The sequence below is a fragment of the Cucurbita pepo genome, chromosome 3 (assembly GCF_057944985.1).
Source record: "Cucurbita pepo subsp. pepo isolate OVF chromosome 3, ASM5794498v1, whole genome shotgun sequence".
Lineage (NCBI taxonomy): Eukaryota > Viridiplantae > Streptophyta > Magnoliopsida > Cucurbitales > Cucurbitaceae > Cucurbita > Cucurbita pepo.
The window spans coordinates 16,779,122-16,795,794 of NC_141800.1; the positions used below are offsets into that span (position 1 = coordinate 16,779,122).

Below are 16,673 nucleotides of genomic sequence, written 5' to 3' on the forward strand. Positions count from 1 at the left end.
TTAAAAAAGAAAACATACCATTAAATATGGTCGTACGTGTTATTTTCCAGTGGGCTGAAATTCAAACACATCGCGCTGAAAGCAGAGCAAAGAGAGGTGGAATTGGAGGGGAACCCAAACTTCAAACTGAGGAACAGCGCTCGTCCCAATTCCATTTCCATTTCTAATTTTCCCGTCTTAGAGAATCATCAATTTGGCGAAGACCTTCTCAATTCAATTACGAGGCATTTCTTCACTTCTTTGCAATGGAATCCTCTGCAATTACTCTCATCATGGTCCAAGGACCTCGCGAGGGTGAAACCCTACATTTTCCACCCGGAACGACGATTCGGATCGGTCGCGTTGTTCGGGGTAATTCCGTCGCTATCAAAGACGCTGGCATCTCCACCAAGCACCTCTCTATCGAATCCGAGTCCGTATCAGGCAAGTGGATGCTTCGGGACCTTGATTCTTCAAATGGTACTTTTGTTAACGATGCCAAGCTTTCTCCACACGATGCCGTCGCTCTAAGACACGGCGACACCATTAAATGCGGCGAGTTGACCTCGATTTTGGTCAGAATAAACAGTAATGAAGAGTGTCGATCGAAGCGAAACCCTAGGCGGAAAGCTGCGGAGAAGTGTACAGGTTCCAATGTCGTGGGATCAGTTGCAGGAACTCGGGGTCGAAGAGGAAAGGCTGTGGAAGAGGTAAGCGTACTTGGGGTTTTTAATGAGGCGACGTTAGAGGGTGGAAGATGTTTAAGGCCGAGGAAGAGGAGGGGTGTGAAATGTGAAATTACTAACCAAGTAGCGGATTGCAAGAAAATTGAGGAGAATTTAGATTTGGTAAGAGGGTCAGAGAATGTGAACAATGTGGAAAATGAACCCAGCACAAAAATTACTAGAGGAAGCACCAGGAAAGCGAACAGCACTGTACGTGTGGCCACTGATTGTGTTCTTGGGAATGTTCCGGAGAACCCATGTCTGGGTGGTGAACTAAAGGCTGGGGCAAAAAAGACGAGAGCGGGAACTAGGGGAAGGAAGAAATTGCAAAATGAGCCACCACCCGATTGTGGTACAGTTATAAAATTGGAACATAGTGAAAGCGTCGAGCAGAAGAGCTTAGGAGAAAATAAACTGGTTGACGATGGAGAAGGTAAGAACAATGCGCATGTTGAAGAAGCCGGTAGTGGGTCTAGCCTTCAAGTGGTCTGTGATCGAGATGAAAACGAAGATGTGTGTATTATTTCAGAAGGTTGCGGAAAGGTTGCTGATGGGAGAGATTCACATGGTGAGGACATCCTTCGTAAGGCCGAGGAGGCGCCAGATTTGAAGAAGATGACACTTGGGGAGTGGTTTGATTATTTGGAGACTCACTTGCCTAAACAAATTATTGATGCGACTGAAGAGGTAATTTCTGGTATGAGAATTAAATCTGCACAAGTACGGGAGTATGTTGCACAGCAGAAGATTGAGAATAGCCAGGGAGGTTAGTGGAAGGAAAACACTGGCGTACGAGGTAACCTTTTTGCTTCCTTATTTGATTTAAAATTGTACATAGATTATTCTTAGTTTGTTACACACACCTTTTTGATCTTCTAATATATCATTTACTTGATTACTTTCATTTTTTGATGTATCATCTCTGATGTTCCTTATTTGATTGCTCTCATGTGTCAATCAATCTTTATGGCTTGGACTTACTGTGATTTAAGCATATAGCTTTAGTTGGACTGGGGACTGTAACCAGGGTGCTTTAATTTTTTTTTTTTTTTTTTTTTTTTTTTTATTTTTGAAAACCAATGATAGTTTTCCTCCATGGATTGTGAGATTCGGGGCTGGATTGTGAGATCCCACATCGATTGAGGAAACCTCCCCGTAACAACGCGTTTTAAAAACTTTGAAGGGAAGCTCGAAAAGAAAATTCCAAAGAAGACAGAGGAAACATTTGGGCAGGCTTCTGATGAGCTTCCTGATCAGGGAGGCCATGGTTGTGTGAACTGATAAGGGTTACTTTCCATTTGAAGTCACTTTAGGATGTATTTATAGTTTATCCTAGTTTGATGATATGAATGAAAATGTGTTATAAAAGATTTAAATTTTCACCTTATCTGAACTAAAAATATAACTTTTTCTCTCTCTATATTAAGTAGTTGAAATATAATCACTCCTCCCTCTCAAAAAAGGAAGTAAATTTATAGTTGAAGTTTCACATGCCTCATCTCCATGTTTAAGAACTCCACCTTCCCCCTCCAACCTTTTCACAAGAAAACTGCTCAATATCCCCACTTTCTTTCCTTTTCTTATCTCCTACCTCATCCTCTTCCTCTTCACTCATAACTTCTTAAAACCCCGCTTCCAACTGTGTGCCATTCACACCCCATATCATGAAACTTTCTCGTCTAAATTCGCTCCGGCGAGTTCAGTCCGGCGAGCTCATCATGAAGTTTCCCGACGATCAAGACGAATCCAAGAGGCCCCAATTCCCTCTCGATTCTAGCTGTTACAAAATCATCGATGAAATTGGGGTCGGCGTCAGCGCCGTCGTTTACAAAGCCATTTGCATTCCCATGAACTCTGCAGTGGTGGCCATCAAAGCCATTGACCTCGATCGATCGCGAGCAGATTTCGATGACATTCGAAGAGAAGCCAAAATTCTGTCACTTCTCTCTCATCCAAACATTCTTAACGCCCACTGTTCGTTCACAGTCGATCGTCGCCTTTGGGTCGTGATGCCGTTCATGTCTGCCGGATCTTTACAGTCCATTATTACGTCGTCGTTTCCAGACGGCTTGCCTGAGCCCTGCATCGCTGTCGTTCTCCGGGAAATTCTACACGCTCTGACTTACCTCCACGACCAAGGCCACCTCCACCGCGACATTAAAGCCGGAAACATTCTGATGGACTCAAATGGGTCCGTCAAGCTAGCTGATTTCGGAGTTTCGGCATCCATTTTCGAGGCCAATTCCACACAGGGGGTGCCAATTTCTCCATCATCGACGTCGATGATGCTGAAGGAAATCGCGGGAACGCCATATTGGATGGCGCCGGAGGTGATTCACTCGCACAATGGGTATAGTTTGAAAGCGGATATATGGTCATTTGGAATCACGGCGTTGGAATTAGCCCACGGACGACCTCCCCTTTCTCATCTCCCACCTTCCAAGTCCCTCCTCCTGAAAATCACGCGAAGGTTTCGATTCTCGGATTACGAGAATCAACAAAACAGCAATAACAAGAACAAATTTTCAAAAGGGTTCAAGGAATTAGTAGCCTCATGCCTTGATCAGGAGCCATCGAGAAGACCATGCGCCGATAAATTGCTCAAACATCCCTTTTTCAGGAACTGCAAGGGCCCTGATCTTCTCATAAAGACTGTATTACAAGGTTTGCCGAGTGTCGAAGAGAGATTCAAATTGGGAAAATTGCAGCGATTACCATCGATGAAAACGGAGGAAGAAGATGAAGAGGAAATAGAGAAGGAAATTATAAAACAGAGAAGGATCAGCGGGTGGAATTTCAAGGAGGATGGGCTAGAGCTGGAGCCTGTTTTTCCAGGGGAAAACTGCGAGGAAGATGAATGTTCGATCATAAAACAGGTCCGATTCGGTGGGGAATCGATCATGGAGAAGGGTTCGAGGGATTCGAGTGAGTGCTGTTCGGGGGTATCGGATCTGAGTTCACCAACGGGGAACGGGAGGAGAGGCGAAGTGGAGGAGGAGGAGGAGGAGGAGGAGGAGGAGGAGGGTGTTGACAGGGAGTCGATAATGGGTGGATTGGTGGCGCTGAAAAGGAGCTTGGACGAGCAGAGGAGGGCGGTGGGGAGTTTGATAGAGCTGATAGAAGGAGAGAAAGGGGGAGAGATGAGCCGAGAGGAGCAGATAGGGAGATTGATGGAGAAGATGACGAGGGAATTGGAGAATGAGCGGAAGAGGAACTTTGAATTGGAGATGGAGTTGGAATTTCTTAGGCTTCAGATCTCCGCTGCCCATAATACTGGCGCTGCTTAACTCTTCTTAGCCGCCCTTCATATCTATGTTGTTTTTGGTTTTATGTTTTGTTATCTATGAAAGAAAAGACATTTAAAAACATAAGATAGCCCACGCACTAACCAAACGCCTGAATGGACTCTACACTAGAAGACCAATGTTAACCATTTTTGGCCCAAATCATATCTATTTTTATCTCAATAGAATAAGGCCCAAATCATATTTATTTCTGAACCAAATGGATATTGAATGAGGTAGTAACTCCAAGTCTTTACCTGGGGTTTCAAACAAACAAAATTGTGTTTGAAGGAGTGGCGGGTGAGTGTGTGAGAGACATGAATGACACAGAAACCAAGAAGAAGAACAAAAAGAAAAAGAAGAGAACACAGAAACAGTGTTACATTAATTTAAGAGAAGGTGTAATAAAAGAATATCATAAACTCCGAGTCCCATAAATGGCAAACGCCATTACTCGCCCAGGCCGAGGTTCCCTAAAATAACCTCTCATAACCATAAACATGAAGGACATTTTCAGGGCCTTCTCTTTTCCTCCTCTTCCTTCTTCTCTTTCTCTCTCTCTCTCTCTTCTTTTCCTGAACCTAATTTCCCCTTTTTCTTTTCCTTTTAGTAATCATAGAGACAGAGAGAAGGAAAAAAAAAAAAAACATAAAAAAGGTATCTTTTTTTTTTTACTTTTCTCTCCCTCCCAAGCATCATCCATGGAGAGGAACTGTCTACGCACTGCCTGTCGTACGAGTTTAACAACAATGAACACCACCATCAGCAGCGGAGGAGGAGCAGCAGCAACAGCAGGAGGAGGAGGAGGAGGAGGAGGAGGAGGAGGAGGAGGAGGACCCAACGGGGCAGGGAAAAGCCAGAGAAACAAGGTGTGCAGGGCAGCGGCGGCGGCAGAGGAGGATTTCATAAATGGGATTTCATGGCCACCAAGAAGTTACACGTGCAACTTCTGCAAAAGGGAATTTAGATCGGCTCAAGCACTTGGCGGCCACATGAATGTCCATCGTAGAGATAGAGCCTTACTCTACTCTCCCCCTGCTGATCATACCCACTTCACAAATCTCAACCTTAACCTTCACCATAACCCTTTCCCTAATCGCCCCTTCAAAGCCTTGGAGATTGCCAAACCTAATAGGAACAAGCCCCACAAATTCATTGGTTTGGACATTGAAATCAGCACTACCAATAACACTGCCACCCTACTTACTGAATCCAAGAAGAAGGACATTGATTTGGAGCTTCGATTAGGGTACTCGACTTAGAGATGACATGAAGTTGTGGTGTGGGAACATGTTCTTCAAATTTTTCTCCTACGTTGTGTTGAAATTAGAATATATTCACCTTCTCCATCTCCCAATATCCACATTATTGTTTGCTTCTTTCACTCTTTCAATGTCTTTATTGGTTCATCTTTTTGTGTCTGATTTGAAGGATTCCATTTCTTTTCTGAATCAACTTGTCTGTACCTCCTTCATTTAGTGAGACTCTCATTAAAATCTCACAATATATAATATTATGCAATGTGTAATCTCTTCTTCCCTTCCCTCCCTCTTATCATGTCTTAACACTTAATTAACCAAATATCATCAAATTCAGTGCATATTCATTCTTTACAAGTGCTTCTATTGTGCCCTATTACCCATTGTGGCCCCAATGTTATTTCTTATCATTTCACTCATAATCTATGAATACATTGACCTAACAACTTAACATCTCAAGTTTAGGTTATAGGAGTGATATGACGTTATATTTTGACTACCTCCCACTTCTTAAACAAATTTCCTAAAATCCCATCAAATTTGGTGACCAAAGTTGGATAACTTCATACTATTATAAAGATACATGGAGGGTCAGAGTCATCTCAATCAAAGTGGTTTGATATTGTGAGATCCAGTGTAAGGGTGTAGAAACTTTTACCTGTCATATGTGTTTTAAAAATCTTCCGAGAGGGAAAACACAAAGAGACAATATTTGTTAGGTGTGTGGTTGGAGGGAGAGAGGATAGAAGAGATTGATTGATGTGTGAGATTGCATGGAAGGGAAGTTAGGAAGAGGTTACCAAAAGGAATGATAATTGGTTTTAGGGTCATTGGATGCTTTTTCCCAGAAATGTGAGAGAGGGTGTGTGGTTTTGTGTTTGGTTTTGCATGTTCCCGACAATGTCTGGGCGTCAAATGCCATGATGGGTTTTCCTTATTTGGATCCAAATGCTTTCCTCTGTCCCAAACATTTCAGACTAACTGTGCCACCCTCTTTCAATTTTAACTCTCTCCACTTTTCTCTTACGAACTCACCTCCTCTTCTTCTTCTTCTTCTTCTTCTTCTACACATCACCCACCTCATTACTCAACATTAGGGTTTAGGGTTTAGGGTTTAGGGTTTAGGGTTTAGGGTTTGGAAGCCAAATTCAAGAGTTTGACTTCCTTCATCTTTCCATTTAATTAATACCAAAATTTTGTTTATATATATATATATGAAGGTGAAGATGAAGGGGAAGGTGATGATGATGATGAATAAAACTAATCAGTAGAAATAGCAAAAGGGCAATAAATGAAGGTGTTGGATTATGTATTGGGGTTTGATCTTCGTCTCCCATTTATAAAGTGAATGAAGTAAATGCATCAGAACTGGGAATAGAAACCACCTTCTGCCATCTCTTTCACTCTGCTTCCACAAATTATTCCTCTTCATTTACATCATCATCATCATCATCATCACCATCATCACCATAAATACAATTCAAACCCTTTCAATATTTACCAAAAAAACAAAAAAAAAAATTAATAGACATGGGTGAAAAGATGATGAGAGAAGAGGTGAGGCATGGGGACAAAAGGGATGGAAAGGTGTGGGAGTGGGTGTGGGAGTCTCCCAAATGTGTATTTTTGGTGAAAGTGGGTATTAGGAGGACATGGCATAAAGGCATACATATATCACCATCCATGCCTTTTAGCCCCCCCTCTTCTCCAAATATCCTTCATTCACTTACTCACTCAATTTTATGTCTTACCACAAATATATTTCAAACTCCCTCTCATTCCTTTAAAATATAACTTCATTTCTTTGTCACTTTTATAAATGTTTCAAAACTACCTTAATTAAATAATAAATATATATTTATGAGCTTTTTTAGTACCACTCCCGCCATGAGCGTGAAACTGTTGTACCCACCGGTTCATTGGCAAGTATGAAATCCATTTCAATTAGGCCCAATGAATTGTCTATTTTGGGCCATATATTTTATGGTCCAGTGGGCCGTATCTTTGTTTCAAACAAGCCCACTCCCTCTCTCTCTCAGCATTCACGTCTATTACAAATTTATTTATTATTTATAATTTCAGAAATTATATATATACTCATTTACTAGTAAGTTTATTCCATATATATATATAGCTGAAATAAAATAAATTTTGTAAATATATTTGGCAGTTCAAGCGGCCGTCTAACATGGGAGGAAAAATATATTTTAAAAAGTTTTAAAATATATTGGAAAATAAAAAAGAAATAATAAAAATAATAAAGTGCGACGCAAGAAGACATATGGTAAGGTGGAGATTTTCCATAATTAAAATAATAGGTAAGTTACAATCAACTCATTCTCTTTTAAACTGCTCCTCTCTGTGGGCCCCATCCTCCCTCCAATCACCTCTAAATTTCCTCATCTCATTAATTTTTTTTTTTTTTTTTTTCTTATTCAATAAGTTATTCATTATTTATAATTTTAAAATCTATTCATGTGGAGAGATTCAAAAGTGTTGGATTTATTAAATACAAAATTCATTTTAAAAAGTAAATACGTTACAAAATTCAAGGTAAATGCAAAGATTTAATTCAGGGTTTAGGATTTTTATTAGATAGATATTCAAATATATTATATACATACAGTAATCATTCATTTACTCATCTAAATGGTAGTGAAAGTTCTCTATTTATAATGATTGGGAGTGAAATTTGTAGGTAAGAGATGGATGGAAGAAGCATAGAGTTTGGGAGAGGGAGGAGGGGTATGGTATGGTATGGTATGGTATGGGGGGTTAATGGGGAGTATATTATAATCACATGTAAAAGATGAAGGAGAGAAGAGGATTGATTGCTGTTTAGAAAGGGCATCTCTCGTGACCCTGAGTGCGAGCAGAGCTCAAAGCCCCAGGATGCATCGCCCACAGATTGGCCCACGTTCCCCTCTGCTCCACCCGGGCTTCACATTTTTCCGTATCCCTCATTTATTTCCCACTCATCTCGCACTCACTCCCATTTTGAATGATCTCTTCCCCAATTTACTCTCCCCTTCTCTTTCTTCTACAGCCGGCTCCCAAACTATTTAAAAAAAACAAACCCTTCTCCCGCAAACTCAATCCCATATAACCCTCTCTCACAAACATCCATAAATGCCACAATGGAAAACGCAGATGTTTTGTGTTTGTCTCTGTACGTCCTTCCACTTTCTGCTCTCTGTATAAAGACTCCGCCTTCTACTCCCCCTTTTACCCATTCCCTTCTTTCTTCTCCACATAATTTTGCATGGATTTTGGAAAACAGGGGACCTCCGACAGTTCCAGCGACGAATATGACCCCCCGCCGCCGCCACGCCAACATCACCATCATCATCATCCCAAACACCACGCCGATAATGACCCCACTAAACGCCCCTACGAGTGCACATTTTGTAAGCGTGGCTTCACCAATGCTCAAGCCCTCGGTGGCCACATGAACATCCACCGCAAGGACCGTGCCAAACCCAAACACCGCAATTTCACTCATTCCTCTTCTTCTTCTCCTCATTCCAACGACCAATTATTCCCTCCCCTTTCCACCCAACCCAACATCCCCTATTGCCCCCCGCCGCCGCAGCCGCCGTCGTCTTACCGGATGTACTTTGACACCGCTGCCACCAACTTCCCTATTCACCCCCAGATCAGATCGCCCGGCGTCGTCAATCAAGAGCTTCTCGGAGCCGATCTCAGCCTCCAAATTGATCAAACCAGGGGTGTCTGGGAAAATGAAGAAGTCGATTTGGAGCTTCGACTCGGGCATGAATATCGCTGATCCAATCTGATGACGACGACGGACGACGACAAAGAAGAAGAAGAGGAGATCCAGATGGGTGCGTTATTTTTCAAGTTTTATTGTACAGCGATGGTGATAATAAGGGGAACATGGTTTTGAATTTGTTTACTTGAAATGTTTTGTATTACCAGCTCGGCTCTGTCTAATTTTGTCATCTTTCTCAGAGCTAGCTATTAAAAACACAATCTTCAGTATTGTTAAATTAAAACCTCTTCTTTTCCACTCTTCATACACTACTTAATTGAAACTCTCCTAACCAAGATTTCCCGCTCCAAAAAATATCAAATTAAATCAATTGCAATTCTAATCAAATTAAAGTTACTTTTGCATTTAGAAGATGAGTTCTAAATTAAATGACTTTGTGATTAGTTTGCAGCCATGTTAGAGTAGTAAATGTTGCAACCAAAGTCGAAGCAAGATTGATTACACTCACACACCCACAATAGTAAATTAAACAAAAAGGCACAAAAATTTACTTGGTTCAAAGAGAAAAATTTCTCTATATCCACGGTCACAACCAATCTCAATAATCAAATTGTTTACAAAGTGTATATCTTACACTCTCACACTACTACAAAGTCTCTCTCAATCATCACTTAACAAATACAAAAATGACACACAAACTCAGCCAAACTTCATGCATCTCAACCATCCTAAACAATCATTTAGATAGACATAGAAGCATCAATGTTATACATAAATTAAAATGATTCATGTATGAAAATGGGAGATGAATCAAAAGAATTATAAACCAAATAAATGTCAAAATACATTAATGCTTAGTAGTATCTACGAACCTCTCAGTAGATATATAGTAAATATATGAACTTATTCTTCGTGACAACTGATATCAATAAAATGTGTGAAATGTACAAGGAAGGAAGGAAGGGATGATGATGGATGATGATGATAAGTTGGAGATTGATTCAAAAGAATGTGGCGAGGAGCGGGACCAATGAAGGGGTTTTAGTTCTCGTGATGGCCCAAAATCGGCCCAGCATTTACTGGTTTCGGAAATGGGAAGTGTCAATTTCCCATAAATGCCCAAAATCGGTCCACCATTTACAAAATTGAATGTGTATGAGAATTTATTTCAGTAAAAAAAAAATATATATATCTATTGTCGAGTTTGGGACATCCAAGGACGACGAAGAGGACATCGTAAAAGAAAGCGTCCGACAGTGCCCTCAGCCCGAAGACCCAAACATCCTCTGCCGTTGCACATCAGTCGGCCCGTCTCCTACCTCGGACTCACAACGTTTGACATAGCACCAAATTAGGGGCCCAAAGAATAGTGGATCCCTTGTTTTTTTTCTCTTTAAATTCTTTTTTTTTTTTTTAACAAATTTCCTTTTATGACGTAATAATACTTAATGCCCAAATTTTATAACAGAAAAGTTCGTAATTGTTCTTTCAAATTTCTAAAGGCCCAATTGGTAGAAGATTTGATCATGAAAGAAACCCTAAACCCTAATGCAGGATGGAATGGGTGCGGGGATATGTGGCATGATGAAGATCATTGCTCACTATAAGACCCTTCAAACCTTCCCCTCTCACCCCAAACCCTCACTAATGGACCCTCTTACTTCCTACACATGGGATGTTGGGATGTTGCATTTGCATGTGCATTTTTGCAGACTCCCCCACTACTTTTTTTTCTTCTTTATTCCCCCACTCCTCCCTATCAAATTCGGTCGATTTTAGCATAATTCACCTGATTAGATTAGAGCATATCGAACATAAATTTTATAATTTTGAATGAAGGTTACACAAACTCCACTGCTTGGCCCATGTTAGGATGCTCAATTAATATGAAAATTAAGAAGAAAAAAAAAAACTAATGTTTGATTCATGAAATAAGTGGTGTTTGAAATTTTAATTTTTTTTTTTTTTTTTGGATAATTTAATTAATTTAATTATAAATTCTTTTTTGTGTAGAGAAAGTGGCAACACGCGTTTCGGGGGAAAAATTGTGGCCACGGACTTGTGTGGGTTTGATTTAAACGTAACATTAAATAAAAGAAAAAGCGGAAAATAGAAATAATAAAATAATGACACGTGTGAAAGGATATATCATTATCAATGTGGGAATAAATTGGCATTTAATGAGTTGTGATGGCTGATTCAATGTCTCTCCCTCTCGTTTTTTAAATTAATAATAAAACTAAAAAGAAAAACAGTGACATTTTATATAATTTAAGCTAAAATTTTTATATATTTGAAAAAAAAAAAAAAAAAAACAACAATAACGTAGGAAGTTAAAATTATCCAACGGCCGATGAACCGTTCATTGAATGCACTAAAAGGTGAAGAGAATTTGGAAAGGTGCATGGTTGAGAATTTTGGAACTTTGACTAACCCATTATTCAAATTTAATTTTATCCTTTTTCTTTTTCTTTTTCTTTTTCTCATTTTAAGTAAAGATAATGTTAAAAACGCAACCGTTTTGTAAAGCCCACAACCCAAATACCTATATTTCCTAATCTTATGAAATTATAAATTTTGTTCTTTTTTTTTTTTTTTTTTTTTATTTACAAGTAGTTTATATAATTGGGCACTTCAATTTGATTAAAGTAATCCAATAATAAATATATCACCAAAATATCTAAATTGTGATAAATGCGCAATATGGAGACATCTAAATTCCACATTCAAGAAATATGGTCAAAGAAGTAATTGGACGGCAATGGCTAATCTTATAAACAATGATTATGTTATGTCTTTTTATATATATATAAGTTGTCAAAATGGTGGAGCATGAATTTGATGTTTCTTGTTCCTCCATCAACACAACCATCCATTTTAAATCCCACTGTTTGATTTCATCGATATTTTTACTTTTTTTTCTCGTTAGATAAATAGAGTTGGGGACGAAATTGTATTCCATGTCCCGCCTTATTGATTATGAAATATATTATTAGATTTAATTAAAAAAAAAAAATTATATGGAAAGGAAAAGGATTGCGGGAAGGGGATCGGGATCGTTATTAGATTTAATTAAAAAAAAAATTATATGGAAAGGAAAAGGATTGCGGGAAGGGGATCGGGATCGGCTACCACTTGAAGAAAAAAACGCGGGACATACAGATTTGGACGCTTCCATTTTTGGAATGTGATTTGGATCTCCATCTCCATCTTCATCTCTCACCGCCAAAACCTTTTTTTAAAATCTTTAACTCAATTTATCCTAAACAAATTTTATAAATATTTTAATTCCCTTTCATTTATTTGCATTATCTAAATATAATGTATATTTTACCCCTGTTAAGTTTTTATAGGGGTAAATGTAGGTATCCAAAAATAAATAATAAAATGAAGAATTAAATAATATTACGTGTCTATTCTGTGACAATCCAACTCAAATTGTATAATGATAAGGTTAAAATTTGGATAAATATTTAAAAAATAATAAATGAGTTATGAATTGAATGTTGAAGTTGAGGAAGTGGGATGGGAATAGAGCTGAGAGAGAAGGGAATTAAGAAAGAATAAGGTTGGGCCAATGGAAACCAAAAATGAAGGGAGGAAAGGCATTGGGCCAAAAAGGAGCCTGGGGGAGAAGGGGGGGAGCATACGTGGCAAATAATAAAATAATAATTATTTAAAAGAAAAAAAGAAAAAAAAAAAAGGGCAGGTTGCGTTTTGGAGAGAGAGAGAGAGAGAGAGAGAAATATAAAAACAAAAATATATTGGGAGATTTATAAGGAAGCAGAAGGGCGTCTAAGTTCTCTTCATGTAACACCCACAGGGCCCCACACCCCTCTCTCCTTGTCCTTCTTCAATTCCTTCCTTTCCTTTTCGTTTTCGTTTTCCTTTTCCTTCTTCTCCTCATTTCCGAAACAACGGCGCAAACACTCTGCGTTTTCCTCTCCTTCTCTACCTCTCTCTCTCCCCATCTTCTTCACCTCTCTCTCTCTCTCTCTTCAAAACCCTTTTTACTCTGTGTTTGAATTTTCAAGGGCAGGGAGAGAGAAACCCCATCACTCCCCACTTCGCGAATCACACACAGAAGAGTGTAGGGCTTTGCCTTCTTTTCTATTTCTCTTCCCCTCTTTTTTCGACTCCTCATTCTCATTCTACCTGCCTATACTATAAGCTCTACAACTCATCTCTCAAACAAGATCTGATTTCCTTTTTCTTTTCATATCTGTCAATTGTGTCTTCAATCGCTTCTTACTCGTGGCTTGCCTTGCTTTTCTCTTGTAATCCTGTTTTTTCTCTTCAACATAAATTTGTGCTTTCTCTCCTGGCTTAATCACTTACTCTGGGGAACAACACATATTCTGGGATTCATTGATTGATTCATTTCGGTTTCTGTTTGCTGGGTTGCTGGGTTGGGTTTAAATGGACGGAAGCTGGGATGGATTGGATTAATGGATGAGGGAGATGGGATTGCGTACCGTCTGACCTCTCTGCATGGGCTGGAATGCTAAGATCTGAACCTGGATGTGAATGGAATCTGATGTATTGGCGACTTCTTGCTTTTCCCTCTTCAGGTTTTTATTTTATATTTTTTTCATCTTCTTTTTTCTATTTTGCATCCTTATCGTTTCTACTTCTCTGATGCTGGAGGGTTCGTCGGTGTGGTTTCTAATTTCTTGATAATGCTGTTGATTTTCTCTTTACCTTAGAGGAACGTCGATGGGGAAGTTTAAATCGGGGTGGGGGATAGGGGGGTTTTGTTTCTAGGAAGAAGGGCACACTCATACTTAGGTTGAATGAGGACTGACAATCTTCCACTTGGCTGATGTGGGTTCTCTGGTTTTTGTATTTTGTTTCCAGGAAATGGGAATTGGAGATGCGTGTGTTGTTGTTATAGTTGAGGCCAAGTGCGACCCCGTTATCGGTAAGTCGTTGGGGTTTGAGTGTCTCGATTTTTGGGCTTAAATGGATTGAAGAATTTTGGGCTTTGGATGCAATGTTCAAGGCATTGCCATCTGGGTTTCTGATTTTGTTATTACTGGCATCTGTTTCTGCTGCCGACAACGGATTTTCGCGATGTAATTGTGATGATGAGGGTAGTTTATGGAGCATCGAGAGCATTTTGGAGTGTCAGCGTGTGAGCGATTTCTTGATTGCTGTGGCCTACTTCTCCATTCCTATTGAGCTTCTCTATTTCGTTAGTTGCTCCAATGTACCCTTCAAATGGGTTCTATTTCAGTTCATTGCCTTCATTGTTCTATGTGGATTGACCCATTTGCTCAATGGCTGGACTTATGGCCCCCACTCCTTCCAGTTAATGCTAGCTCTCACTGTCTTCAAAATCCTCACCGCTCTGGTTTCATGTGCTACTGCTATAACCCTCATCACACTCATTCCTTTGCTTCTCAAGGTGAAGGTGAGAGAGTTTATGTTGAAGAAGAAGACAAGGGATCTAGGAAGAGAAGTTGGAATGATATTGAAGCAGAAAGAAGCTGGCTTACACGTTCGGATGCTTACCCAAGAGATCCGCAAATCGCTCGATCGACATACCATACTTTACACGACCATGTTTGAGTTGTCTGAAACTTTGGGTTTGCACTACTGTGCAGTTTGGATGCCCAATGAGAACAAGACAGTGATGAATTTGACTCATGAGCTGAAAGATAGGAGCTTCTCAAATGGATACAACGTCTCTATACCAATAAGTGATTCTGATGTTATTAAAATCAAGGGCAGCGATGGCGTGAACATTCTTGGGCCTAATTCAGCACTTGTTGTTGCTAACTGCGGTGAGTCTGATGAACGGGGACCGGCAGCAGCGATTAGGATGCCGATGCTTCGTGTTTCCAACTTTAAGGGAGGAACTCCTGAGATAGTTCCGACTTACTATGCAATTTTGGTTTTAGTTCTCCCTGGTGGTCAACCTAGGTCTTGGAGTAACCAGGAACTTGAGATAATAAAGGTGGTTGCTGACCAGGTGGCCGTAGCTCTCTCCCATGCCGCGCTTCTGGAGGAGTCCCAGCTTATGAGAGAGAAACTGGCGGAGCAGAATCGAGCACTGCAGCAGGCCAAGGAGAATGCATTGATGGCAAGCCAAGCTAGAAACTCGTTCCAGAAGGTAATGAGTGATGGGATGAGGAGACCTATGCATTCCATCATGGGTTTGCTTTCGATGTTGCAGAATGAGAGTATGAACGATGACCAAAGAATTATACTCGATGCAATGGTGAGAACTGGCAATGTTGTATCTACATTGATAGATGATGTTATGGAAGACCCAATTAAGGATAGTGCAAGATTTCCGTTGGAGTTGGATATGAGATCCTTTAGGTTACATTCAATGATAAAGGAGGCAGCTTGTCTTGCCAAGTGCTTGTGTGCATATAAGGGCTTTGGTTTTTCCTTTGAAGTTCAGAGGTCTTTGCCCGATCATGTCATGGGCGATGAAAGAAGGGTTTTTCAGGTGCTTTTGCATATGGTTGGTAGCCTATTGTTAAATGACATCAACAACCAAGGAGGAGGATACGCTTTGTTTCGGGTTGTGGCTGAGAGTGGAAGTCAGGGAAGGAATGACCAAAGATGGGGTAACTGGAGACAGAGCTCTTCTGATGGGGATGTGTTTATCAGATTTGAGGTTGGGATAAACAAGAATAATTCTCAATTGAAGGGCTCTATACCGAATGTGGTCTCCGGTGATGGGAGATACGCCAGTGACGGAGCCGAGGAACGCTTGAGCTTTACCATCTGCAAGAAGCTTGTTAAGGTGAGTTCTCGGTATAATCCTTGTCCTTCTCTTTTGAACTTCATTGAAACTACAGATGTTGCACTTTGAAGCTTTGGATTTCTTCTGCTAAACTGTAAATTTTGTTGATGGGGATTTATTACTGGCAGTTGATGCAAGGGAATATATGGGTAATCCCTAATCCTCAAGGATTTACACGAAGCATGGCACTGGTTCTTCGTTTTCAACTCCGGCCCTCCATAGCAGTGGCCATGCCCGAGACTGGCGAGTCGTTTGAGCATCCACACTCCAACTCCATCTTCAGAGGATTGCAAGTTATTTTAGCAGATGGTGACGATATGAACAGAGCTGTAACACGAAAAATGCTGGAGAAGTTGGGGTGCAACGTGATCGCTGTTTGTTCTGGATATGAATGTCTAACAGTGATGGCACCGGGGGGTTCATCAATCCAAGTGGTGCTGTTGGATCTTCATATGTCAGAATTAGATGGTTTTGAAGTTGCAACGAGGATCAGAAAGTTTAGAAGCCAGAATCAGAGGCCAGTGATCATTGCATTAACAGCAAGCGCGGGTGAAGACTGGGAGAGATGCGTGCAGATCGGGATGAACGGCGTGATTCGAAAACCAGTTCAGTTGGAAGGAATCGCCCATGAGATACGTCGGGCATTGGTGCAAGCAAACAAGGTTGTGTGAGGAGGGAGGAAGATGAAATGTTTTAGTATTATTATTATGTTGATAGAGGGAGAGAGTGAAAATGGTATAGAATAGTTGTTGTTGGGGCCACTCTGTTTTGGTTAGGTTGCAAAGAAATGGAACAAATTGGATGAATGGAACCGAATTTTCTTCTGAATCTCATATACCCTTCTACTTTGCTCTCACTTTTTTATGTCCTGGATTCTATTCACACATTATTGGGCTTCAAGCCCTTTCAGAAGTAACCATATGGGCTGGATCT

General features: G+C 40.3%; 5 protein-coding genes across 5 annotated transcripts; all 5 read left to right on the plus strand.

The window, feature by feature from the left end:
* The first annotated feature begins 35 nt into the window (after nucleotides 1-35).
* On the plus strand, nucleotides 36-1,742 carry LOC111790145 (FHA domain-containing protein At4g14490). The gene has a single exon (XM_023670976.2). It carries the CDS (start codon nucleotides 246-248, stop codon nucleotides 1,473-1,475), a length of 1,230 nt encoding a protein of 409 aa, XP_023526744.2. The 5' UTR covers nucleotides 36-245; the 3' UTR covers nucleotides 1,476-1,742.
* Nucleotides 1,743-2,366: 624 nt separating this feature from the next.
* On the plus strand, nucleotides 2,367-4,075 carry LOC111790144 (Protein kinase superfamily protein). Its single transcript, XM_023670975.2, has one exon. The coding sequence runs from the start codon at nucleotides 2,369-2,371 to the stop codon at nucleotides 3,989-3,991; it is 1,623 nt and encodes a 540-aa protein (XP_023526743.2). The 5' UTR covers nucleotides 2,367-2,368; the 3' UTR covers nucleotides 3,992-4,075.
* Nucleotides 4,076-4,398: 323 nt separating this feature from the next.
* Nucleotides 4,399-5,528, plus strand: LOC111790146 (uncharacterized). Its single transcript, XM_023670977.2, has one exon. It carries the CDS (start codon nucleotides 4,489-4,491, stop codon nucleotides 5,248-5,250), a length of 762 nt encoding a protein of 253 aa, XP_023526745.2. The 5' UTR covers nucleotides 4,399-4,488; the 3' UTR covers nucleotides 5,251-5,528.
* A 2,748-nt stretch (nucleotides 5,529-8,276) lies between these two features.
* Nucleotides 8,277-9,270, plus strand: LOC111790148 (uncharacterized). Its single transcript, XM_023670978.2, has one exon. The coding sequence runs from the start codon at nucleotides 8,510-8,512 to the stop codon at nucleotides 9,032-9,034; it is 525 nt and encodes a 174-aa protein (XP_023526746.2). The 5' UTR covers nucleotides 8,277-8,509; the 3' UTR covers nucleotides 9,035-9,270.
* Nucleotides 9,271-12,873: 3,603 nt separating this feature from the next.
* Nucleotides 12,874-16,573, plus strand: LOC111790143 (ethylene receptor 2). Its single transcript, XM_023670974.2, has 3 exons — nucleotides 12,874-13,551; nucleotides 13,838-15,740; nucleotides 15,869-16,573. Exons 2-3 carry the CDS (start codon nucleotides 13,974-13,976, stop codon nucleotides 16,409-16,411), a joined length of 2,310 nt encoding a protein of 769 aa, XP_023526742.2. The 5' UTR covers nucleotides 12,874-13,551; nucleotides 13,838-13,973; the 3' UTR covers nucleotides 16,412-16,573.
* Nucleotides 16,574-16,673: the final 100 nt, after the last annotated feature.

Excerpts from the sequence above, each read along its gene's own strand:
- LOC111790143 (XM_023670974.2), top strand. The coding sequence starts at position 13,974 with ATGTTCAAGGCATTGCCATCTGGGTTTCTGATTTTGTTATTACTGGCA. Across the intron at positions 15,741-15,868 it reads TCTGCAAGAAGCTTGTTAAG|TTGATGCAAGGGAATATATG; the intron begins GTGAGTTCTCGG and ends TATTACTGGCAG.
- LOC111790144 (XM_023670975.2), top strand. The coding sequence starts at position 2,369 with ATGAAACTTTCTCGTCTAAATTCGCTCCGGCGAGTTCAGTCCGGCGAG.
- LOC111790146 (XM_023670977.2), top strand. The coding sequence starts at position 4,489 with ATGAAGGACATTTTCAGGGCCTTCTCTTTTCCTCCTCTTCCTTCTTCT.
- LOC111790148 (XM_023670978.2), top strand. The coding sequence starts at position 8,510 with ATGGATTTTGGAAAACAGGGGACCTCCGACAGTTCCAGCGACGAATAT.
- LOC111790145 (XM_023670976.2), top strand. The coding sequence starts at position 246 with ATGGAATCCTCTGCAATTACTCTCATCATGGTCCAAGGACCTCGCGAG.